This window comes from Onychostruthus taczanowskii, unplaced genomic scaffold (assembly GCF_017590055.1).
Source record: "Onychostruthus taczanowskii isolate IOZ18803 unplaced genomic scaffold, ASM1759005v1 scaffold51, whole genome shotgun sequence".
Classification (NCBI taxonomy): Eukaryota; Metazoa; Chordata; class Aves; order Passeriformes; family Passeridae; genus Onychostruthus; species Onychostruthus taczanowskii.
Genome location: NW_024502680.1, coordinates 2,293,705 through 2,317,867, shown reverse-complemented (window position 1 = coordinate 2,317,867; position 24,163 = coordinate 2,293,705). Strand labels below are relative to the sequence as shown.

The window sequence follows — 24,163 nt, the reverse complement described above, 5'->3', positions numbered from 1 at the left end:
CTGGTTTTTTGCTTTCATCTGTGTAATCCGTGGCTTTGGTGTCTCTTGAACAAACAAAACTGCCAAGCCAGCCCAACAGCAGCAGTCACAGGGCTGCTGAGGGGCAGTCTTGTGCACGTGCTGATAATGCAGGGTAAGTTTACCACTGGACCCCCATCCATGTTGGGATCAGGAGAGTGCTGTGGCACATGTGTCAGTCTGATAATTTTGCAAGAGCATCTGCCACAGAGGACTCTATGCCTTCATTCCTTGTTTCTGTTCCTTTCTTTACCTTCCTCACTCTGTCCTTTGCCCTTGTTACTCCTCACTTTGTCTCCCTCCTTTTGTGGTGTTTCTTTTCCTTCCCTCTCCAGGCCTTCCTCCATGCCAGTGTCCAAGGCTAGTGTGGGTTCAGGGGGCTTCTGGGCAGCAGAGGACTTTGCACCTGTCCCAGTTTCATAGTTGCACCCGTAGCTGATATCCTCAGCAGCCAGGAGGGTTCCTGACCATCTGCTTGCAGCACACAGAGCAGTGGGTGGAGAGCACCTTCTCTGGGGCATGGTTCCTGCAGGTGGAAATTCGGTGGTGGATCTGTTTTGCACCCGTGTTGGTTCCTGCTGATGTACCTGATGCAGAATGCAGATGAAATGAAATGCCCTGTTCCTTGCTAGAAGAGGTTTCATGTGTGCAGTGGCCCTGCTCCCAGCCCTCACCCAGCATCTGCTTTATTTCCTGCTGTGCAGGGAGCCCAACCAGCAAACTGAGCAGTGTCTGTCAGACCTCTCACGGGACTGGATCTCCTGTGTCAAAGAGCCATGGGAGCAGTTTTGGCACCTCAGCTGTCAAGGTAATGTTCTCATTAGGTGTGTACTTCCCTTTTAAAGTCCAGCTTTCTATGAAATGGGATTTTTTAGCATTAAAAATTCTGCACTTCAGGCAAGTTCTTGGATTGTCATTTCCTGTGAAGGTTCACTGTGTAACAGATGGAGCCACAGGAGAACATGGTGGTTATACAAGATGATAGTGTCACTTCATGCAGCTCTAACTAGGCTTGCCTGCATATCTGTTAAAGCCACTTCTACTTCTCTGCAAGGAAATCCATGGAGGGCATAGTTCCCCAAACATTTTATCTTTCAAAGAAAGCTCTTCTGTAGCTGCCTTTGATCTTCTTCACTTTGTTAGTCACAGAGCATGATTAAACCAGAGATGCCTACCTCAAAACCTTCACTCTGTTCATTATTTTTGTACAGCAGCTGTTCCAAGCAGCCTGAAAATAACTCATGTAGTGGTTGTACAACTGCCTGGGTTTAGAAAAATGTTTGTGTAAACAGTGGAGTAACATTTGGATGTGTAAACAAACAGCAATAAATACAGTTCATGCTTCTGATCTGCAAAGCCCAAAAGGTACAGAGCTGAACTGTCTCACATAAAATCTTCCCCTCATCTTGTGCTAGGGATGATATTTCTGGCAGGGAAGTGGCGTCAGCAAGGCTCTGAAAGCAGCTGGTGGGTGTGCTGCTGGAAACAGGAGCATTCCCTGTCTCCAAGCCTCAGTATTAAAGCAGGATATCCTGAGGGAAGGCTTGCCAGTCAGCCTGCAGAGAATAAATCACTTCACATTTGGACCTGAGATGCTTCCTATGTCTGCTGAGGAAAAGGTGTAGCAGACTTGTCTGAAGCAGTTCATTTGGAGTGGCATTTCCAGGGTCAGGTATGCAGCTGGCAGTCAGATTTTAAAAACCTGTGTGCTCAGATGGATTTCACTTAACCATGTTGAAAATAGTTCATTATTCTTTATTTTTCACTGATTTGGGACGTTTTTTTCTGAAAAGTTTTCAGTGAGTCAAAGTAGGCACACATTTTTAGTAACAGCTGAATTCTGTGTTTCCAGGGCAATGTTAAAAACTGAAGATATTTTTAAAAACTCATAGAAGTCATACTTCTGTAAATGGAAATGTTATTTGATTTATGTCTTCTGGTTGGTGGAAAAGCTGTAATTTTAAGGTTTCTTTAAAGAGAATAGTGTGCCTGATAGTTCAGTGGGGTATTACAGGTTGTGCATAACTCACCACTTTCCATTTCTTCACTGTGTGCTAGTTTTCTGTATTTATTTTAATGACTTCAGGCTGTATTTCTGCAGCCAGTCTCAAATGTAGCTGCTGTGGAGAGGACAGGTTGTGCCTCTAGCCTTGTTTTCACACCTCCCATTTGCCAGCAGTTGTGCAGCTGTGTGGTGACCCAGAGCAGACACCCATCACCTGTGTGAAAACTAATCTTTGACTAATGTGTGTCAGTACCAGGAAGATGCCAGGAATTGCAGGGCCTGATTTCTGCTCATGATCCAAGGAGGGGCCAGGTGATGGTAAAATGGGGTTCACATGTGTCAGTACCAGGAAGATGCCAGGAATTGCAGGGCCTGATTTCTGCTCATGATCCAACCCAAGGAGGGGCCAGGTGATGGTAAAACCATGCCTTTGGGGTTCACACTGATTGTAAAAGAGAGCAATTGCACTGTAACAAACTCCCTTAACTGCTCTTGTCTTCTCTGCTGGCCTCAGACCCAGAAATGCCAAGTGCAGATGGCAAAATGTTTTTTACCTAATGTTTGTTGTTTCTTTCAAATGGTGAGTTCTCTCTGGAAGGATTGTGTGCCACTGCATCGTTCCAGTTAGAGGAGAGCATGAACTCTTCTGGGAGAAGAATTTTCCCCTCCATAACTTGTTTCTTCTTAGCAGAAACTGTCTTATCTCTCAGAGATTGTGTATGGAATCACAAAATGATTGAGGTTGGCAGAGACCTCTGGAGATCAACAACTCCAAATCAAAGCAGAGTAGGTTCCTTGGGAATGTGTCCAGTTGTGTTTTGAGTATCTTCAAGGCTGAAGAGTTCCCAGCCTCTCCAACCAACCCGTTACTCTGTTTGGTCACCATCAACAGCAGGGTTTTCCTTATTTCCTGTATTTCAATTTGTGCCCATTGACTCAGTCCTTGCATGGGATACTGTTGAGTGTTGTCTGGCTTGACCTTTATTACACCTTCCTAGCAGGTATTTGTATGCATTGACAAGATGCCCCCTCAGCCTATTTAAATTTTATGTGAAATACATTCATATAAAAAATTGATCAGAGAACATCAGTCAATATTTTTGCCTGTGTGTGACATGGTAAGATACAGTTACTGCTGTTGGAGATGTAACTTTCCATCTAAAATTTGTTTTGTGGGTTATATTAAGAAAGTTAGACTCCTTTTACTCAAGTGTTGACTGATTTTTGGAAATGTCCTATTTGCATGGGTAATTTGGCCTGTCCAGATGGTCCGTGCTGCCCTCTATTAGCAGTCACTTGTTTTATTTCTCTTATTGGACATATCACTGATTTTTGCACCATGTGTTTTTATTTGCAGCAGGAGGATTCTCTTTTTGCCACCATGCCACCCCTTTGTCCCATTGGGAGTCATTCCAAGGTGCAAAGCCCCAAGTCGGTCACTGGAGGACTGGGAGCTTTTACAAAGGTATCCTTCCTTCCTGACTTTTGTGCTGGGACAGGCAGCCCAGTAGTGCCATTTCCTGCTGACTTGTGCCACAAACCATGGAACTTCAGTGCTTGTGAAACTCTTACTTGAAGCAATGTATCTTGCTGCTAAGGGCTCTGTAGCATCTCTCAAAAATGTCGTTTTCTTTTCTTTCCCTGTGGCTCTGCTGTACCTGAAATCTTGCCTTTTATCACCTCTTCTGTCCTTTCTGGGGTTCTTTTTCTATCACTGTGGTGTTCCAGGCTGATATTTTGAAAGCTGGTTTTAATGGGATGCAGTAGAAGTAAACTGCAATAGATCTGTCAGGAGCTTCTTAAAAAATTGTAGCAGTGATTAGTGAATCTCAGATGTTGCTGCTTCTGGCTGTGTTTCCTTAAATACTACCACATAGAATATAGAATTGTTTCTGTCAATGTTAGGTGATCCAAGTAAAAGGTGAAAGAATGCTTCCTACCATTGACAGTACTTACAACAATCTCACAGGAAAAAAAGCCCCCTAAAGAGGCTTTTTTTGTGTCGCTGCCCTTAGAGGTTAGATGTAGGGGAAACATAAAACATACACAAGAGAATGTGTGTATGTCAGCTATAATCATTTACAGTGTCTATAGCTGCTGGTTGTAACATTCCAGGACAGACATAAAAAACAGGTTCAGAACATGAATTTGAAACTTTAAAGTGTCGTGGCTCCACGTGGAGATGCAGGGCCTGAAGAAGTCAGGTCTGCCCAAGTCCCTTGTCAGGATGAGTGGTACTTGTAACACCACCAGCAGTTGCTGTGACTGTAATTTCCAGGACTGCTTTGTCACTATGTCAGTTTGTCACACCACTCCACTGCTGTGTGGGAGCAGCCTCACTTGAAGCCGAGTTAGAGTCCCTGTGGTGGTGAGCACCACGTCTGAGTTCAGAGTGTGCCTCGCCTTCCCTGCAGACAGGCTGCTCCACAGCCATCTTCAGTGGCTGAAGGCCTTGCAGTGGCTACCTAAAGCACAGGCTAGACAAGATTCAGAGATTAAAGTGGGTATTTATTAAAGGCCTTCAAACAGCCACACCTTGGGCAGCCAAAGCCTCCCAGAGGTTACACCCAAGCTGGACAATGGGCACCAGTTTTTCAGACAGTTACAAGTTTGGTCCATTTACAGATCAGGGGTTAATCCTCCAATTACAGCTTCAGTTAATGAAGTAATTTACCCCCAGTTTGCTCCCCCCAGATTCACTTTTATTTATACTTTTTGGGGCCTGAGGCTGTAGGGTGTCCTTGGGTTCCAGGCCAAGAGGAATTGTTCTGTCTGACCAAAATGTGAAGACAGTTAAATAACACTTTATATGGAGTTTGGAGCTACGCACTAATGCGGTACAGGATCTGAAAAATAGAAAAGCTGAAATCTTCAGGCATGCGAGGTGTTTGCTGTCCTTGTGACTGTGTGCTGCCCTTGCCCAGGTGATAATCAAGCAGGAGCCCGGGGAGCTGCCGCAGCAGGCGGCGGTGCCGGCGGCGGGCGCGGCGCAGCCCTCGGTGCCGCAGTACGTCACCGTCAAGGGCAGCCACATGCTGGCCCTGTCCCCGCAGAAACCCGCCGTGAGCGCCGGCGAGGGGACCGTGCAGCCCAAGGTAAGGGGCACCTGGGTGTCGCTGTCATATTTTCTGAAAAATCCCTTCGCCAGGATTTCCCTCCTGGGAAGATGGGAAGCCTCAGAGAAAAATGAAAATAATATTGTCTGATTGCTGCTCCTGTGTTTTGCTGCTTTGGAATGTGGTTTGGAGATTGTTTATCCAACAGGTGGTTGTTTGATTGGTCTCATGTGAATTGTTTTAAATTAATGACCAATAACCGTCCAGCTGTGTCAGGACTCTGGCAGGAGTCATGAGTTTTCATTATCATTCTTTCTAGCCTTCTGTCTATATCCTTTCTCTAGTATAGTTTTAGTATAGCATGATATGATATATGATATGGTATGATATGATATCCTTCTAACAACATGGAGTCAGATTCATCAATTCCTCCTCTGTCCTGGGGACCCCAGAAACGATCACACCTGGGCATCTCTGGGGTGCTGTCTCCTGGTGTTACTGCAGCCCTTGGTGCTTCTCCCAGGGGAGCAGGGTTGCTCGTGCCTCGCTCCCAGGTGGCAGCACCGTGGGTAGCTGGGCTCCTGTGTGCAGAGTGGCTCGTGTCCTGCTTCCCTGTAGTGCTTGGGAAGGGAGCAGGCTGAGCAGGCACTGTTGCATTTTGTTGTGTACAGGGACGCTGCCCACTTCTGTCTAAGCCATTGCAGCAGTGGGGTGCAGGTGCTTTTGGGCTGTCAACCCAGAACACTGGCTGCCATCAGCAGCTCTTGCTGAAACTCATCCAGGTCTTTCCATAAGAGAAGGTGAATTCTTTCCTGTGTGTGCAGGCCTGCAACACAAGAGAACAGCACAAAGAGGGAGCGAGGTGGAGGCTGAGCCAGAGCTAGGATTAGGTGAAAGCAGTCCTACTTGAGTGGCAACTCAAGCATTTTACTGTAGGAGTCGTGCCAATGCAGTCCTGCTTTGCCAGGAGTGACACAGCTTCTGAGAAGGCACGGTGCAGTGGCAAGATGACAGATGTGTCAGAAATTGTCTCCATTCTTGCCTCTTTCCATTGTGGACAGAGTCAAATGATGTGCCAGGCACTAGAGATTACATACAGAAGGGCCACGTTTGCATAAGTAAATACTTTTTTTGCATTTGCAACATTTCCTTGTTCTTTTTGCTGCCTTTCTTGCCTGTTTGAGCAGGTATGCAAAAACTCATGTTCCACTGCAGTTACCATTAACACATAAAATTGAAGCACTCTGTGGGTTCTGCTTTGAGGCTGTAGTTTTCCCAGGGAATCTGTTCCCATGGATGTGTTGAAACTGAATTTCTGTATCTCTTTAATTCACCAAGGCAAGCTTTATCTTCAGCTGGAATTAAGCCGTTGCTTATAAATCAGAAAAAAAGGAATTGCCTTGTGATTTGAATGAACTTAATCTTTTGTGGTTGCGCTGAGATCCTGGCTGGGTTTAACAGTTTATCGCTTTATTTGGGATTGGCCTCTTGCCAATTTAATTTTGTTCCTGAATGAAGAGCTTCTGTTCATGACCAGGCACGTCCTGAAATGTCTGGAGCAGGGGGTGGTGTGCCAGCCAGGATTCCCAGGATGCTGTGGCCAGCAGGGCCCCATCCCATCCCATCCCTGTTTGTTGCAGGTTGTTGGCGTTCCCGTTGGTTCTGCGCTGCAGTCGACGGTGAAACAAGCGGTGGCCATCAGTGGTGGCCAGATCCTTGTGGCAAAGTCCGGCTCCTCGGTGGCAAAGGCTGTTGGCTCCAAGCAGGTTGTGACTCAAGGTGTAGCCAAAGCCATCGTCAGTGGAGGTGGAGGGACAATCGTGGCTCAGCCCGTGCAGACTATAACCAAGGCGCAAGTTTCTTCCACGGGGGCTCTGAAAAGTACATCTCAAGGCTCAGGTAGAGTGATTTGACACCCTGTTAATAGCTAGTGATGGGTCTCTAATGATGTATTCACCTGCAAAATAACTGTGTGTGATTGAAAAACTTGGAAGTGAGTAGAGAGCTCTCTGGAAAATTCAGGCTGAGATTAATAATAAAGAAAATGTTAATTCATTATCTATAAGGGGGAAGAGGGAGCACAAGTGCTTTAAAACATGCAGTGTTCTGGGAGTGGAGACCAGATGGATACATTGGGGAATGTGCAGACTTTGCAGACTTTCATGGAGCCAGGTCTCACATTTTGGTCCTTTCCCCATGAATCCAGCCAGCCAGAGCCAAAGTGTCCCTATTTCATCCCCACATCTTCCCCAGAGCTTACAGGTACAGGAGTATGGGCAGAAGCCCCTGTGTGCATGTGCTGCTTTAGCTGAGCCCAGGCTGCTTTAACTGAGCCCAGGCTGGGGCTCTGGGCTGTTGGAAAGCTGCTGCGTGGTGCCTGGGGCTGCAGGAAGGCTGCAGACCCCATGGCTGTGCTGTTTTCGGCCTGCAGCCACAAGTGGGACTGCACACAGAGAGATTTTTTCCAGACCTATTAAAAAAAGTGTCTGTGCATTGCTGGTGGAATTAATCTGCAGTTAGAGCAGCTAAGTAGGGATTACTGAGGGCTGGTTGCATGTCACTGAGTACTTGCATCCTGTGCAGATTTCAATGCATACTAGTTTCTGCAAGCAGCTGGTTTATTCCTTTTTATTCTCTCTTTCTAGTGATGGCTACACTGCAGTTACCAGCCACCAACCTGGCAAACTTGGCAAACTTACCACCAGGCACCAAGCTGTACCTCACCACCAACAGCAAGAACCCTTCTGGGAAAGGAAAACTGCTGCTGATACCCCAAGGAGCCATACTGCGAGCCACAAATAATGCTAGTTAGTCTTGCAGGGAAATCTAATGAGTTAAATAATGTAATCACTGCATAATTAATATGTTTGGCATTTTTGCTAGAAAGCATCCTGGTGCTGTGGAAATCAGTAATGGGATAGGGTTTCTTTGTTCACAACAACCCATATGTGGTGTTTTTTAAGGCTGAGATCTCACAAGTGGCTTTTGTTCTCAGAGAAACTGCTTTTTATGCTCAATGCAGAAATGGTTTTTTTGGTTGATAGGCCTGTGAATGATACTCCCAGTGTAATACCTGCAGCTGGGGCAGTCCCACTTTGATAAACTCATTGGCAGCAAGGAAGATCAGATACTTGTGATGTTTATGACAGAGCCATGAGTACTTTTTTTACCCTTGTTTCTTGATGAGAGACTGCAAAAGTCACTGTTCAGGCTGTTCCTTCTGGAGACAGAGCAATACAAAGTGGCACTGCAAATTACTACTGCTTAGTATCCATGATCTGTTATTATGTTAACAAAATTGCATTGATGGCCAGTGAAATTAAAATTAAGAAGCCAGTGAGATTCAGAGTGTTTCCAGAGCTTTTGCTGGAGATCCCTAAACCTGCAAAAGAGTGATGAAAAGATTGTTCTTTTATTGGACAGCATTTTTATTTCATAGAAAGTTCAGAACAGCCTGAAATGAGCTTTGCTTGCCCACCGCCCTCCTTATCTCCCCAACAGCTCCTCTTGTTCGTGGCCTGTATCGAGCTGTAAGAGAGCACAGCAGCACAGCTGAACTCTTCTTTACTGAATAATAACATTACTGCAAAACACGTGGCACCACGTCTGGCAGTCTTTTCAAGTACTTGTATATGCAGGGATGCTTTAGCAGCTGGCACTGTCTGATTACCAAAGGGTCAAGTCTTTTCCTCTTTACAGGTCTTCAGTCTGGTTCTTCTACAAATAGTGGGGGAGGAGGAGGAGGAGGTGGAACCCAAAGCACAAGCAGTAACTTGTCACAGCACCTCACCTACACATCCTACATCCTGAAGCAGACACCCCAGGTCAGTGGCACATCTGTGGAAGCACATTGGCATTCAGGCTGCAGGGATGTTTAGTGGATGTCCTGTGGTTCTGTAGAATGTGAAACGTCCTGGGACTCTGGTGTCTGGATCCTATTTGACTTTTCTCTGCTTTGCTTCCATCAGAAGGTGTTCTGCAGCAAGGAGGCTGCCTTCAGCTCTCAGCTCAGGAGCATCCACTGCAGTTAGCAGTGCCTTGTTTCAGAAGATGAAATGTTGTTGTGGCTACGTTATAGCCACAAGCTTTTATCTGTTAGTCCTGCTTTTATCTGACACTCCTAAATTTCTCTTGACTCATAACTGTGTTTCAAAGTGCTGACCTCCCTGATTTCTTTCTGGAGCAGGGCACCTTTCTGGTTGGCCAGCCTTCACCCCAGGGCTCTGGGAAGCAGCTGACTCCAGCATCAGTTGTTCAGGGCAGTGTAGGAGTTGGAGCATCTTCCACACAAGGACAAGCCCTAAAAGTCATAACTGGACAGAAAACAGCTCTGTTTACACAGGTAATGTGCAGCTGATATGTTTCTCTCTTACTAGTTTTAGATAAAGTGCAGGAACCACAGCCACACATTATTGAGAGCTTTTCCTTTCATAGTTGGTTTGATGTGGGGTTTTGTACAATTGTGGTGCTGGCTGTACCACAATGAGGAAAGCACACAAAGGCTTACTTTCATCACACTACAGATTTCCAGCTTTCTCTTCTCAGAGGGAGTCAGCTTGCCATCTGTGTAAGCTTGGGTTTGCTGCTTTGTAAATGGGCTCTGGGATTCTCAGTGAAATGGAATTGGAAAAGTGAATAGTCAGGTGCAAAAATGTAGTTAAATACTTGAACTTTAGAAATGGGTCACCTGCTAAAGCTCTTAAAAATCTTTGGGTTTGGTACCTCTCAGAGATCCTTCTTTTAAAAAGTACCAAGTAGTCTCTATGAAATTCAAATGCCCTAAGTGTACTTGCAATTGATTATCCAAAATTCAAGACAGGTAGACATGTATTTGCAAAGTCAACACTTACAAAGTTGATTTCTGAGGTGATAATTTTGTTCCAGCAATTATTGCCAGAGTTTGATTTTTTTAAAAGTATTTTGAGAATATTTTCTGATAATATAAAAAGCATTTCTCTTGTTCATTTTGTTGTTGTTATTCTGTTTTGATTTGGGTTTTTAAAATAATTTAAAACCCTAATATTCTTTTTTTCTTATGCTGCATTCTTTCTCAAAGGCTACATCCAGTGGACAGACATCACTGGTGAAAATATCAGATGGGTCTATAAAATCAGTGCCTGCCTCATCCCAGCTCTCCAAACCTGGCACCACTGTGCTGAGAGTGTCAGGAGGTGTCATCACCACGGCTGCTGCTCCTGCCGTGGCCCTCCCCACAAATGGGGTGGCCCAGGTGAGAAACAGCACTGCCAGTGTTCTGTAATGCAGTGATTGCAGTCTTGCCACAACAGCCCCAGGAGAGGACTTGGACTGCTTTTCTCCCATGGGGCTCTCACCTTGCTGGTGGGACTGCAGTTCCCTGTGCCAAGAGCTCTAAGCAGCCCGTGGGTGCTGCTGAGGGCACAGGCCCTGCCCAGTGCTCAGACACCGAGCTGCTGGCAGTGGGTGCTGGGGGCTGGCAGTGCCTGCTGGCACTGGCTGTGTGCAGAGGCTGTCACTGCTCTCCACCCCAGGGCACTGTGGCACTGCAGCCTGGCAGTGAGCTGCTCTGGCACGGAGAGGGGTAGGACACACAATGTCTGTACTCCTAAAGTGAATGCCCTTGGAGTGGGTGCAGTTGGTGCAGGCTGTCCACGTGGAGTGGAGCTGCAGTGCATGGAGAGGGGAGGGGGCAGCGCAGTGAAGAGTGTGGAATTCACTCTGGGCCTGTTTATTTCTATAAGCCCCTAATCTGTGCCTCCCAAATGCCTGTGGAGAGTTGATGCCATCCTGCCACAGCCTCCACTCTGTATGTGCCATCGTTTGTGGGCTTTTGGGTGTGAGCTCAAGAATCTGTTGCTTCCTAACAATTGATAGATAAAAATTTGTGTTTGTTGCTTTTATTACTTATATTACCCTGTTGTGCTTATTTTTGAATCAACTGTGGCATGAAGAAGGATTTGTTATCCCTCTCTGCCTCTTATTCCCTCTTATTTGCCTCTCTCTGTCATTTATTTGCCTCTGCAGCAAACAGATAATGCAGCTTCCAGTTCATCATCTTCTGGAACTCCTGCAGCAAAGACACCTGGACAGCAGCACCAGATCTGTGTAAGCCAGAGCCAGTCTACTTCTTCAGTAGTGAATAAGACTGCGACTTCCAGTGTTGTAAGTGTTGCTTCCTTGATGACTACAGCAACACCTGTGACAGGAAAAGCTACAGTATCAGGTATTAAACTCCCTTCACACCTTTCCCAGAGAAAGTTAGAATCCAGGTGTGAGTTTTGTACATGTCTTCACTGTAAATGGAAGAATTTAGTCACTTGTATCTGCGAGAGAGTGCAAGTCATGCTTTCTAAGACACCTTACTAGCATAATTTTTGGCTTAGCCAAGGAAATTTCTAATAATTCAGCATCCTTTTGGCATTGACTGTTTCTGATACAAATAACAGCAGAAGTTGCCCTTTGGTATTGGAGAGGGATTTTAGTTTTCGTGCCAGGTTTTCACTAGAAGATGCATTTTGCCCATCAGGAGCAGAGTGTGTCACTATCATGTACTACTGGTACTGCTGGTATCATGGTACAAACTTGATTAGTTTGTGAAAGTGAAACTCCACTGTATGCAGAGAATGAGCAGAATTTGTCTCTGAGGCTTTGCATCTGCTCTGTTGGGATTGAAAAGGAAAGAACTGTTGATTAGAGGGAACTGGAGCCTTTGAAGTCAAAATTCATTAAGTACAGTGAACTAGGCTGGATCTGGATCACTCGAGTTAATAAAAATGAGGTAATAAAAATGGGCTGCCCTTGTGTGGAGTGGAGTTCTCCTTATTTAGTTTTATTGTATTTCCATCATGTTGTGTGTCAGGGAGGGCAAATGCAGCAGGTCTGAGAGTTATGAGTTAAAACTGGAAATTTTTGTTTAGAGTAATTTACCTGCTGGCATGTTCTCTTCACTTGAAGTGGTTTCTTATGAAGTGAAGGCAGAGTAGAAATACAGAAAAGAGAAAAGAAAGTGACACTGAGCTCATCTGACAGTGTCTTTTTGAAGCAGCTCTTCTTGTTTCCTCTCTACTCAGACTTAAACTTCTCTTTTCTCATGGGTATATTTTACCCAGAGCTTGAAAATAAACAGCATAGGCTGCTAAGACTGACAGAATCCTGCAGGAAGCAATTCAGTATTTTTCTCTTTGCAAGGAAAGCAGCCAGGTGGATTTTTTTTCTTTTTTGTGGAAATAAGCCATACTAAATAGCTTTCAGATTAAAACTCCCATTTATATGTGAGAATGCTGCCTAGATTTTGTTTTGGGGATTTTTTTTTTAAACCGAGACATTGACTTCATGGTGAAAAACTCTTTCTTCAAGAATCTCAGAAGGAACAGTGGCTATAAAAGAGTTGTTTCAATGTAATAACAAAGAAAAACTCAGAACTGTTAAAATTCTGAACATTTGTGTTTTTAAAGGCAACTTTGAAGAGGATTTCAAACTTCCCCTTGATCCCTTGATTTGTATCAAGCAGTGTCTCCCACCCACCAGGCTGATAGGGTTTGTTGAAAAGGTCCCTTTTTAACAGCCTTGCTGTTGGAGCCCTTGCTGTCCTACCCTGCCACATCAGTGTGTCCCACACAAAGGAATGGGTAGCACTAGGTGAGCCTTCTTGCCTGGAGGTGAAAGCCTAACTGACCAGTGCTGGACATCCTTAAAAACCAAGAAAAACCAAGACATCTTCACCAGAACTTGCATGTTTAGTACTTGGAAGGCAGCTGTGTTTCACTACTACTACTGCTAATAATATTGTCAAAACAAATCATAGTTACAAAATTGTCGTGGTGAAACGAAGAAGTTTATAGTTGTCAATGTTTTAAAATAGAAGCCTGATAAATTTCCACAATATGAAGAAAACTTAGCTACAGATTGACTACAAGTACATGGAAAATAGCCAGTTTACCAGTGGAAAGGATGGACACAGGCCCAAACCACAGTGTTGGAGTGCTGGCTGTGGTGCCTTGGGGTATTATCACAAGGAGATGACATCTTGTGGAGGAGGGAGCTGGCAGACCGGTGATGAGCACTCCTCACCCGTGGATTGTGGCACAGCTTGGAGTCGTGCTGATTTCTCCTGAAGTTACTGAGTGCTGCCATTGATAATGCCGTTAATGTCTGAATGTTCTGCTTGTTCTTTTGGCCTTGACTAAAATCAGGGATTTAATTCAGTCTAACGTACTTACCAGCCTGATTAGCCATCCTTATGGCTGTGTTCAGTGCATGTTGCACAGAGAATCCCAATACTCAGTTTGGGTGTGTCCTTTGTAGACCTGCTGCACAGCAGCCTTGGGCTTGTCCCATAGTTGGAACAGGGTTGATTGTGCCCTGCTGGCTGCAGGGGATGCTGCTAAGCTGAGCTGCAGAGTTGTGAGAGGCACTGGGATACCTCGCTGAGAGCAGCTGTGTGAGTACAACAGAGCTGTAGTTCACTGGCTTACCACTGCCTTGAGCACAAGGTCTGGTCCTGACAAGAGTGTTTTACTCTGCTGAGCCTGCTTCAGTTGAAAGGTTTCTTATATCAACTTTTGCTCAAGATTCCTTAGGTAATGAGGAGATTTGCTTTACAACTCTCAGAGTGCTGTGCAGCATGTAAGAATGTGCACACTGTGGTGCAGCACTACGGCATTTGAGCCATCACTTGTGTCAGTGGAAACTCGTCCTGACAGCTCGCTCAGCTGTGGCTTGTTAAGAGGGTGGCAGTGCTAGGTTACATGCCATCCTGCTTCAAGCAGAAAGGGAGAGAAGTAGCTGGAGATAAACTAACTGGTGTGTTTTATTTAACATTTTGTCTTCCGTTCTTCTTGCAGGGTTGCTAAAAATCCACTCAAATCAGTCTAGTCCACAGCAGGCTGTTCTGACAGTTCCCAGCCAGCTTAAACAGCTCGGTGTAAACACAGCTTCTGGAGGTGTTCAGACAATACTCATGCCTATGAACAAAGGTAAAGGGCAGAGGAGGATGACAGATGGTGTTTGAAAATCTCCTTTGACACAGGGTAGCACTTGGTCACTGTTGGCATACATGGTCCCTGGAAGTAGAGATAGAAGAAATTGTAGCAAGGAATTCATCCCTAAACTTTATGCTGCAAAAGGAGTGTGTTGCTTCTGAAAATGTTAATTTGTTGAAGTGTATGAAATTTGATTTTTTTTTTCTTCTTTGTTGCCCCCCTCCCTTTTTTGTTTCTGTTCATCTCCAGTGCTACAGTCACTTTCTACCAGCAAAGTTTCAGCAGTTTCAGCAGTCACAGCAGCAAGTACAGTTGTCGCAAGTCCCTCCACGGCATCCATTGCCAAAGGTAAAAAGCGATTTCTTAATAAGACAAGTAGTTTAAAAAAAAACTGGTGCTCCTTTATGCAAGTAGCCTGACTATTAAAGTAGATTCCATGACTGTGGGTTCCTTTATTTCCATTAACAGAGTTTAAATCAAGTTAAAATGACACCTGGGGTCTAGGAATTTTACAGTGACTTCCCTCTCAAAAAATCCCACAGTATAGACAAGTGTGGAGAAAAAGGAGAATGTTCTAGAAAGCTGCAAGGAGTACCATGAACACTCCTTGTTTCAGTCCATATTTGCAGAGGTTCATAGAGCAGCAAGTATTCAGCCCCAGATCCTGCTGTTCTCAGCCAGATGCACTGAGGTTGCTTTCCAGCAGCACTAAATGCAGACAGCACGTGTCCCTGTGCTCACAGTGAGGAAAGAGATACACACAGTCCTTCCCAAATAAAGCATGAGGCAGAGTTGACACACTTGAAGTCCAGTTCTGGCACTTCAGTCATGTCTCTCTCCATCCCAGCTGCCTGACCAGACTGCCTGGTTATTTGGGTTCAGCACATCTCTCACTGCTTCTGTCTCACCAGAGTTTGTCCTAGATGTGAGAAAGTTCATGTCACAATCAGTGGTGTCTTCAAAAAAGTTGTCACTTGGAAATGTCAGTTCTTGTTAAAACTTGGTAGCTTTCTATCCAGCTCTTTGTTTGCAGATTGGCCAGGCAGTTCAGTTTAGATCAAGCAGTCATATGCAAAACAGCAGCAATTGATTATGCAGGTTTCTGACAAGGATGAGATGTGAGCATGTGGAGATTTGTGGGGGGAGCATGTTCTGGTAGGTCTCTTTCAGCAAAATTGAAAGTCAAATTTGTTCATGCTTAGCAATGAGAATGCAAACAATAAATGAAGGGATGTTATGTAAGCCCTTTAGTCTCACAAGACTGTCTGGTACTTTTATCAAGCTGGCTGTACTTTTTGTCTTAAAATGTGTTCTGTTTCTTTGAAGTTAAGATGGAGCCTGATTCATCAGGACAAAACTGCAGTTCTGTGGGTACCCAAGAAGGCCAAGCAGCAGTTAAAACAGAAGAGAGCTCTGAACTTGGGAATTACGTTATCAAGTAATTGTTCATTTCTCTATAAGGATTTCTGATCTTTGAAGTGCTGGGGGAATGGAGATGGTTTTAGGGATGCATGCAGTAGTGTTACTTTGACCTAGAAATACGTTATAAAATCTGTCCCATACACTGCTGTATCTGTACTAATCCTGTTGGGTGGCATTTGTTTCAGACAGTGTTGCAACATTTTATTTGTGAATGGATTTGTATGCACGGTTCATGGAAGGGAAAAAAAATTATTTGAAGATTTGGAGTTGTTTTGGGCTTTGTTAAAATCACAAGCTGCTAAAATCTCTTTATCATCCTCTGCTTGTATAAGTCCCATTGCCATTGAGTGTCCTTAGTCAGGTCACACTACCCAGTGAAATGCAGCTCTGAAAAGGGGCATCTGAAATGAGAATAGCTGTCCACCTTCTGGACCCTCAGGTCTTGTTAAGCTCATATACTTAATGTGTAATTGCTTAGTATGAGGGCTGCTTTGCTTCAGAATTAGACTTAAATAATAATGAGTGTTCCATCACTGGATGCTGTGAAATCCAGTGCCTAGTTTGTGATGCTTTTGCAAGTACTTGTTAGTGTTTTTTCATCAGAACTCAGACTGCAGAATTTTCTCTGCATATTTCTTGCAGTGTGTAGGATGTCTCTTCTGCTCTTGATTCCTCCAACTTCCCTGTCTCTGTGTTTTGTAAAGTTTTGTTATCTTGGTGTATGCTTGCAGACACTACCCTGATGGAGAGTGTGTGTAAGAGACTACACACTGAAAATTATCTTCGTTATAAGATAACTATTGGAAAATACAGTTCTTACCAGTTTAATAGACTATGGCTGGTTAAGTCAAGTCCCATAAATACAAAGTTTCCCATGTTTCCTGTGGGGACAGCCTGCACTAGTTACCCCTCAAAGTAACGTTGCAGCTTGTGAGATAATGCAGGGATTTTCTGCAAGCCTGTCTTCAGTTTCTTGAGCCTGACAAATGCAGCTTCAGATGTGGACGCTTTGACAAGAGGAAGGGCTGTTTGAAATGCCTTCTCTGGTTTGGGGTGTAACAGTTTATCCTCACACTGCTATTTTTAATGCCTTGAGGCTGAAGACTTTAAACCATGCAATGATTTTGAAACCTTTTGCATCTGATTCATTGCTTCCAACAGCAATCTTCACTGTGATTCTTTTTATCCCTTGCAGCATAGAATATTTGGAGAACATCCAGCAGCTTTTAACAGCAATAGTGAAGAAGGTTCCATTAATTGCTGAAAAAAGTAAGCAGTAAATGAAAGGCTTTGCTCTGTATTGTCAGTGTATCAACAGAATGCCTTGCATACTCTGTAGCCACAGAAGTTATTAAAGAGTGGAATGAAATGAAGCCCTTCTCCTAGAGAGTTTACCCCAGGGGTTATTCTGAAGATGCTAAGAATTAGGTTCTTCCAGTAAAGTCAAATATGTTGTTAGCAGTTCAAATCTTTCATTTGGGTTTTTTTTTTTCATTAGAAATAGATTGTATTTCTTCACATAATGGTTGCAAGTAGGTCTTCTTTTTCCTGGTTTGTCCTTAATGGATTTGCTTTTTTCTTTTTTTAAATTTAGAACTAGGGCTTGATCAAGCTGGCAAATACAGTAATATAGCTCAACACTGAAATGTGTTTGTTATTGGGGTTTTTGCCTTCTTTTTTAAACATAAGGGGATAATTTGCAGAGAAACATTTTAATCTTGTGTGGTACTTTATTGTTTCATTCCTCTTACTCATGTACATAACTGAAAATGTATCAGCTTTCCCTGGTAACTAATGCACTTTGAAGGAGTGGTCCTGGAGTCTGGGTAGAGCAGACCCTCTCAAGCAGAGGCAGCAAAGAAGGAGTGAGAGGCACAGGGAAGCTTTCATCACATACAGTTCTCATGCTTTTGCCAGGAAACCTTCTCACTGTTGTTTCATTTTCATGTTGCCATTTGTTTGGGGGGGAAAAAAAAAAAATCCAGTTTTCCAAAGGAAAAAGACTTTGAGTAGTAAGGCAGACTTAGAGGTGTACATAGTAGAGTTTTGGGGAGGAAAAGAGGCTTAAAACAGGCCATAGCTACAGTTTCTGTGCATATGACCAAGAGGAAGGCTGGTTTTGCATTCAAAAACCAGTGTCAATCTCTTGGAGAGAGCACAGCATTTGTAAGAGTTGGTTACAGTCATTGATCCTGTGCGCGTGAAATGCATTTCCCTCTTCCTCTTTGATAAATAGCTTCAAACCCAGAATGCATCTTACTTCACTTACTGAAAATTTAATGGAGTTTTTGATTTTGTGTTTTTGTAGGTGAGGATGTAAGCTCTTTTTGTGCCAGTTCAGTGGAACAGTATTACAGCTGGAACATTGGGAAGAGGAGAGCAGCCGAGGTAATTCTCTCCTCCAGTGTTTCATAAGCAGTCACTAGGAACACAAGCAGGATTTCTGAATTGTGCAGCTTGCCTTGTTGTTTTCTGATTTGTTTTCTGAATAAATCTGTTCTTTTAAATGGCAGCATTCCTTACTGCAAGGTGCACTGACTTGTGTTCAGACAGTGATCCAGTTTATAGTTCGCAGGCTTTCTCAAGCAAAAAGGATGCTGAAGGTCATTTTTCAGTTTATTTGCAGTAAGATGGCTTTTGAAGCATTTTAAAGCTATAAATTTTAGTGAGGATAAAAGTACTGGAAGTACTTTATCCTCATCTCTCCTCTGTGGCATGTTACAGTCAAGGGAATTTTCCCCAACATACTTTATCTATCTTGTTATGGGATTGTGTCTGCTTTCTGTAGGAAGAAAATTGAGGCATCTAACGTAAGCAGTACCAGTGCTAAAATAGATTGTCAGTTCACCAAAGATAATATTTCAGTTAACCTGGACCTTTTATGTTGTGGCTTCCCTCTGTTTCTTCATAACTTTGCCATCTTGCTGTGCAGTTTTACAGGGAAGATGTTAACGCTGAATTAGATCCTCTGCTGTTGCCAGCTTAAATGATCAAAGAGTTTAACCAAATCTTAAGAACATATTTTGCTCTAGTGGATTTCTTGCACCATGCCATTTTTGGTGTTACTTGGGAGATGAAACATTTCAAGATAGATGTGTCTAGGCCCCTGTAAATGTGTGTCCCTTTTCTTGAGATTTTTTTGGATGATAAAGTTTAAATGACCTGTCAGAAGTCACTCTGACTCCTGATAAAATCATGTTCCTTTTCTGTTTCCCTTGCAACCTGGACTATGGTTCTGGGCTGTAAGCTAACCATAAATGTTCTAGCCAGTGTGATGAGCTTTCTCTTTGGTTTGTCACAGTGGCAACGAGCAATGACAGTGAGAAAGATCCTCCAAGAAATCGTAGAGAAGCATCCCAGGTTTCACAATCTCACCCCCCTGAAAACAAAGCACGTGGTGCACTGGTGTCGGTGCCATGGCTACACTCCCCCTGACCCCGAGACCCTGCGGAACGAGGAGGACTCCATTGAGGATGTGCTGACACAGATAGACAGCGAGCCAGGTGAGTGTGGAGGCACAGGGAGCTCCTTTCTGCCAAAGACACTGTTCATTAAATGCCTTCGTGCAAGCACATCTGGAGAAGGGGATTCTTACTTTCTTTGTTTTCACTTAATTCACTCTGGAATAACAAAACTTGGAGAGGGTAAGGGCTGGCCTACAAGAGGGGCTGTCCCTTGTCCCTGTCATTCCTGATGTTTTTCTGGGCCTTCTCTTGTGCTTTGGGGCCCTTGGAGGCTCAGTGTAGATGAATCTCATGAAAAATGATCCTTGTTCCACAATGTAATCCTTTGTAAGTGGATACACAAAGTAAGCATAGGAAGTAATGACATTTCTGCCCTTGCGTACGCTTAGCCTCTGTTAAGACCTATCATGCAAACACTATGAATGAGTTCAGGTACAGAATAAAAAAAAACCCCCAAACCTGGCAGTGGCAGTGTAGAGCTCAGTGGGGGTTAATTTACCTCCAAAAGTGAGATGAATTGGCTCATGTGAAGCTTCATGCTTTGTATTACAGCTGCTACATTATTCCATTAGCATAGCTCTAGGATCCCCTCAGTTCATTTCAGTATGTTTTAAAATCACATCTTTAATTTCATCCATTCTTCACTGTTGAGCTCTCTTGTTTCACCTTCAGATAATGCCTTTCCAAAAGCTGAATGTTTTTCTGTTCTGATCATACAGGGATTTAAGGTATTTCACAGAAGTGTATGGAATTGATTATATGTTGTAAAGTATGGCCCTGCATTGCAGTTGTTGAAGGTGGAAAGGAGGCCTTCGTCCACCTTATAATAGTTTTATCTAAGTCACTGTACTTGGGTTTGTCTTTGAAGAGTAGAATCTGTTTACTGCATAGCTTTGCACTGAAGGTTTTACTGGCTTGTGTCAATCATGCAGAGGAGAGGTTCCCTTTTGCCATTCTGCTGTGAACCTGTCTTTTGATTTTTTCTTAAGAAGCATGATAATGCTCGTCACAATGTAAAAGATGATTTACCACCACATGGTGCCTACATGTAAAAGCTCCACTTCTCTAAGCAAGTTGAAGAGCATCAGACTGATTTGCCAGTTGCCAAGAAGCTTAAAAAGCTTCTGTGAGAATGTTCGGGAGACTGACATGAGCCTGGTTTTGTATGAAATGCAGCCTTCCTGATGGGTGTAGGAGCAGATGTGGGAGAGAGCCACGAGTGTCATGAAGATATAATTAGAAGGCTCTCAATGACTGTTTGCATTTCTGTTCATCCTTATATTTGGTAGGCACTACAAAAATAACTTGCAATTACCTTAATTTCTTACCATATTTTGAGTGTGCATCTGTTTATAAACAGCTTTCTGTAACCTATCATGTGTTTAATTGATTGCTTCTATTTCAGAGTGCCCTTCATCTTACAGCAGTGGTGAGGAGCTGTGCCGAAAACTAGAGGAACTACAGCAATTTCTGAAGCAAGAGCCAGAACACGAAGAGGAAGTAGATATTCTCAACTTCAGTGAGCCATTAAAAATAAACATTAAGAAAGAACAGGAGGAGAAACAAGAAGAGATGAAGTTCTACATGGCTTCCTTGCCTGCATCAGAGTTTGTTAGGGACACTGCTGAGAAGGTAATAAGTCAATCATAGAGCTGATTAGAACTGTTGTTAAGCTAGTTGTGCTCTTACATTTATTTAGTTGCATTTCTTTCATGTATATAGGCTTCAGGACTTTTTAATGAAATTTTTTATACATGCCCAGGAAAACTTGGACCTTCTGACTCAAGGCACACAGCTGCCAGTTCTGGCAGGGGAGAGGAAGAATGCCAGCTGGGAGCTCACTTCAGAGTAGCTGTTTTGCAGGGCTTAGTACAGAAAAATCATCTTGAAAGGCTAAAAGCAAGGATCAATGAGGGATGAGGAGCACTAGCACTGAATTCTTCCTGTCCCACCATGTGAAATATGTGGACTTGTTACTTGGACCAATGCTGTGTAACAGCAGTTCCTGAAAAGGGTTTGTGGTAAAACTCCACAAACTTCTCTGCTGCTTGGATTTCTCTTTCCTGTACAGTTTTGGGCAGTAAAGAGGGAGGTTTCCTGTCATGGCAGCAGGAGAGAGAGAGGAGACTGACCTGGCTTGTAGGAAGGAGTGCTTTTTGTTGTACCAGAGCAGCAGGAGGGGTTTGCATGGGGAACTTGCTGGAGAAAGAAAGAACTCCTGTCCCCACCTCACCTGCTGACAGCAAGGGACAAAACCTTGGTTCTGCAGTGTGTCTGGTCTCTTGCTGCATAGGGGACAAAGGCGTGGGCACAACGAGAGTGGAATTGAGGGATGAAACACCCTTTTGGGGTGGAACTCCTGTGCCAGGAGTACTGTTTAGAGTGGTTTCAGTGGCCATAGTTGGGTGCAGGAAAGATGATGAATAGATGGATTGAAGATAAGTGCAGTTTTAAAATGGAGCTTCCATTCTCAACCCAAAGATACCCAGTGCAGCCTAGGCTTTGTGTGGACGTTCTGAAACAAAAACTAAGACCTGCTCTTGTTTCTTCTGACTTTTAGAGGCATTTCTACAGGCTGTATTAGTTTTACCCAGATGTTTTTTTAAATTAAGTCTGAGATTATACTGCTTGACAGCTCTGTATGTCTACTTACTTCTCTTTTAACTGCCTTTTGTAATAGGGGTTTTTTTCTGTTAATCTCATCTAATTCTAGTACAATGTGCATTGTGTTTTTTGATACACTCATTCTTTTTTCTCTCTTGTATTTTATAGATAGGGATTTCTTTTCAACCTGCTGAGGTACAAAAGAATGTTTATGCATCTGTAATAGAAGATATGATTTTAAAGGTAAGAAATTACTTCACAGGAAGGGCTTGTCTGTAATTGTATTCATTCAGCAATTAGAAAGAAAGATGGCATATCTTTAATAATGTGCATTTATCAAATCAAAGTGTGTCTTTCTGCATGAATAGATAGATACATAGCTGCCCAAAGAGGGTTATACACTTTTGTGTGGGTTTTCAGTTTTCTAACTGATCTCTTGGCTTGGACACAGGATAGTGATTTGCACATTCTCACCACAATGAAGATACTGACTCAGGCTGTGATTTTGAAAGTACCCCTTGCTTTGTCCTTCCCTTCAGAACTAGGGGGGAATCTTTCAGATTGTGCAAGACTTGGTTGTTTTATACAAGGTTAGCTATGTTATCCTAAATACTCCTCAGTTACTTTGCCCAGGTCGTCTCTGATGGGAGACTGCTGAATTCCTGTGGAGAGTAAGAGTTCTGCCACGTGTGAGAAACTACTTCTCTATCATAATCACTTCTAGAAAAACAGAGAAATGGTTTTGCACCAAAATTTGAACAGCAGGGATCTGGAGTTCTTGGGTTTGGACTGAAGGCTAATACAGATTATTTCTAGCAACACTCTGGTGTATTTCATGCCAAGGATGATTTTTGGGGTTGTTTATACAGACTGCAGCTTACCAGAAGACGAGTTTTACAAAATCTATTTGATTCCAGGTGGCACACGCACTCATGTGCATGCTTGTGCTGTGCTCCCTGTTACTTGCCACAGTACATCCATTTATAGACACAGATTGTAGCCATCAAGTTGCTCCATTGTATTTGTAGAGTTATGCCAGCTTTCCTCACTGAATGTTGCAGAAACCTCTCCTCTGGTCTTGAATACAGCACAGAAAGCCAAGAGCCTTAATTAGCTTTTGACTAAACCTCGGTTAAGCCAAGTGTTGGGCATATGGCTGCTCAGGCTGGGAGGTTCCTGTGAGGGTGTCTTGACAGAAGCCTGATGACCACAGGAGAGGTACTGGCTCCCAAGAAAATATCTGCAGTCTGCCACGTACAAAACCAGCTCTGGTGTGTGAGAGGAAGGGTCCCGAAATACTCTTGGAAGCTCAGGCTCTGGAATGCTTGATCCACCCTTCTGGGCAAGTACAGGTCTGCAGGTCTGAGGGTAAGCAGGCTGGGCAGTTGCAGCCTGAGCTCTGTGCACTTCTGGGTCTCTTTCTGTTAAAGAAACTCATGTCTTAAGTAATAAAACTCACTCAGGTGTCTTGAACTGCCCTGTGCTGATCATTTGAGGATTGAAGCCAGCCAAAATTTCAGATGCTTCTACACAGACACTTGAGCAAATAGCAAGTTCCTTTGCTCTTTTTGTCATGCTGCCTCCTAATGCTGTCTCTTGTCTCAGGCTACTGAACAGCTGATGAGTGATATCCTACGGCAGGCGCTCGCTGTGGCGTACCAGACAGCTCCTCACAACAGGTACAGCACGGGGCTGCTCTGCCACCACTCACCAGCACTGAGGGTGGAATGGCTTTGGGAATTTAGTCAGGCTTTGTGTAGCTCAGACCACAAGACTGAGGGTATTTATGGACTGTGCTCTGAGAAGAGCCAAGCCTTAAGAGGGTTTGTCATTTTGTGGCTCCCTAGTGGGAAAGGATGGGAACATAAACATTGAAAACCGAGGCAGGGTTCTCTGGTGTTGCCATGCCTCAGAGGCAGATGACCTCTTTCTGCAGAGCCACACTGGAAGGACCTGCTCACTCTTGTTCTTCTCAGGTTGCTGCGTAGACAGCTTAGCCATGGCCTGCCAGAACTTAACCTAAATAATCTCTTTATTTTACTGATACACACTTTTCTGCCTCAGATGCTGAGTGATTTTTATAGAATCATAAAATTATTTGGATTGGAAGGGTCCTTAAAGATCATTGTGTTCCACCCCCTGCCATGTGCAGGGACACCTTCCACTATCCCAGGTTGCTCCAAGTCCCATCCAACCTGGCCTTGGACACTTGCAGGGAGGGGGCAGCCACAGCTTCTCTGGGCAACCTGTCCAGTGCCTCACCACCCTCAACAGTAAAGAAATTTTTTTTAGTATCTATTGATTAGGCCACATTTTGATTTCCATTCAGCAGCATTATTTGTGATAAATTGATTTAAAAAAACCCAAACACTGAGAAAATGCTCAGTTTAAATATTCACTTGTATGCAATATATAAATATTTACCTAATATATTGAAAAGTATGTATACATGTTATATGTAGAAGTACATACACAAAAATTATGCTATCCAAGTTCACGAATTCATACTTTAGTACTTAATTTTGCTGTCCCAGTGCCCAAGAGGTTTCCCCTCCAGTCATTTAAGTGGCTTATTTTTTGTGCTGTGATATTTTAATGCTTTCCTTGCATTGTTCTAACACCTGCTCTTATATC

At 43.7% G+C, this 24,163-nt stretch overlaps 1 protein-coding gene across 8 annotated transcripts in view; it reads left to right on the top strand.

Annotated features, from left to right (window-relative positions):
• YEATS2 (YEATS domain containing 2) overlaps window positions 1-24,163 on the top strand; it is a 56,196-nt gene that overhangs the window by 20,345 nt on the left and 11,688 nt on the right. For 5 of the 8 annotated variants that reach the window (XM_041416230.1, XM_041416235.1, XM_041416231.1 and 2 more), the window contains 18 exons: window positions 723-826; window positions 3,381-3,488; window positions 4,948-5,118; window positions 6,720-6,978; window positions 7,725-7,886; window positions 8,779-8,903; window positions 9,266-9,421; window positions 10,136-10,309; window positions 11,083-11,281; window positions 13,902-14,033; window positions 14,289-14,387; window positions 15,366-15,477; window positions 16,657-16,730; window positions 17,770-17,849; window positions 18,763-18,964; window positions 20,331-20,557; window positions 21,698-21,772; window positions 23,135-23,208. In XM_041416230.1, the coding sequence (XP_041272164.1) occupies window positions 723-826; window positions 3,381-3,488; window positions 4,948-5,118; window positions 6,720-6,978; window positions 7,725-7,886; window positions 8,779-8,903; window positions 9,266-9,421; window positions 10,136-10,309; window positions 11,083-11,281; window positions 13,902-14,033; window positions 14,289-14,387; window positions 15,366-15,477; window positions 16,657-16,730; window positions 17,770-17,849; window positions 18,763-18,964; window positions 20,331-20,557; window positions 21,698-21,772; window positions 23,135-23,208 (2,533 nt within the window). Of the gene's footprint in view, window positions 1-722; window positions 827-3,380; window positions 3,489-4,947; window positions 5,119-6,719; window positions 6,979-7,724; window positions 7,887-8,778; window positions 8,904-9,265; window positions 9,422-10,135; window positions 10,310-11,082; window positions 11,282-13,901; window positions 14,034-14,288; window positions 14,388-15,365; window positions 15,478-16,656; window positions 16,731-17,769; window positions 17,850-18,762; window positions 18,965-20,330; window positions 20,558-21,697; window positions 21,773-23,134; window positions 23,209-24,163 lie in introns of those variants that run through there. The other 3 variants (XM_041416232.1, XM_041416234.1, XM_041416237.1) reach the window with 3 other exon arrangements.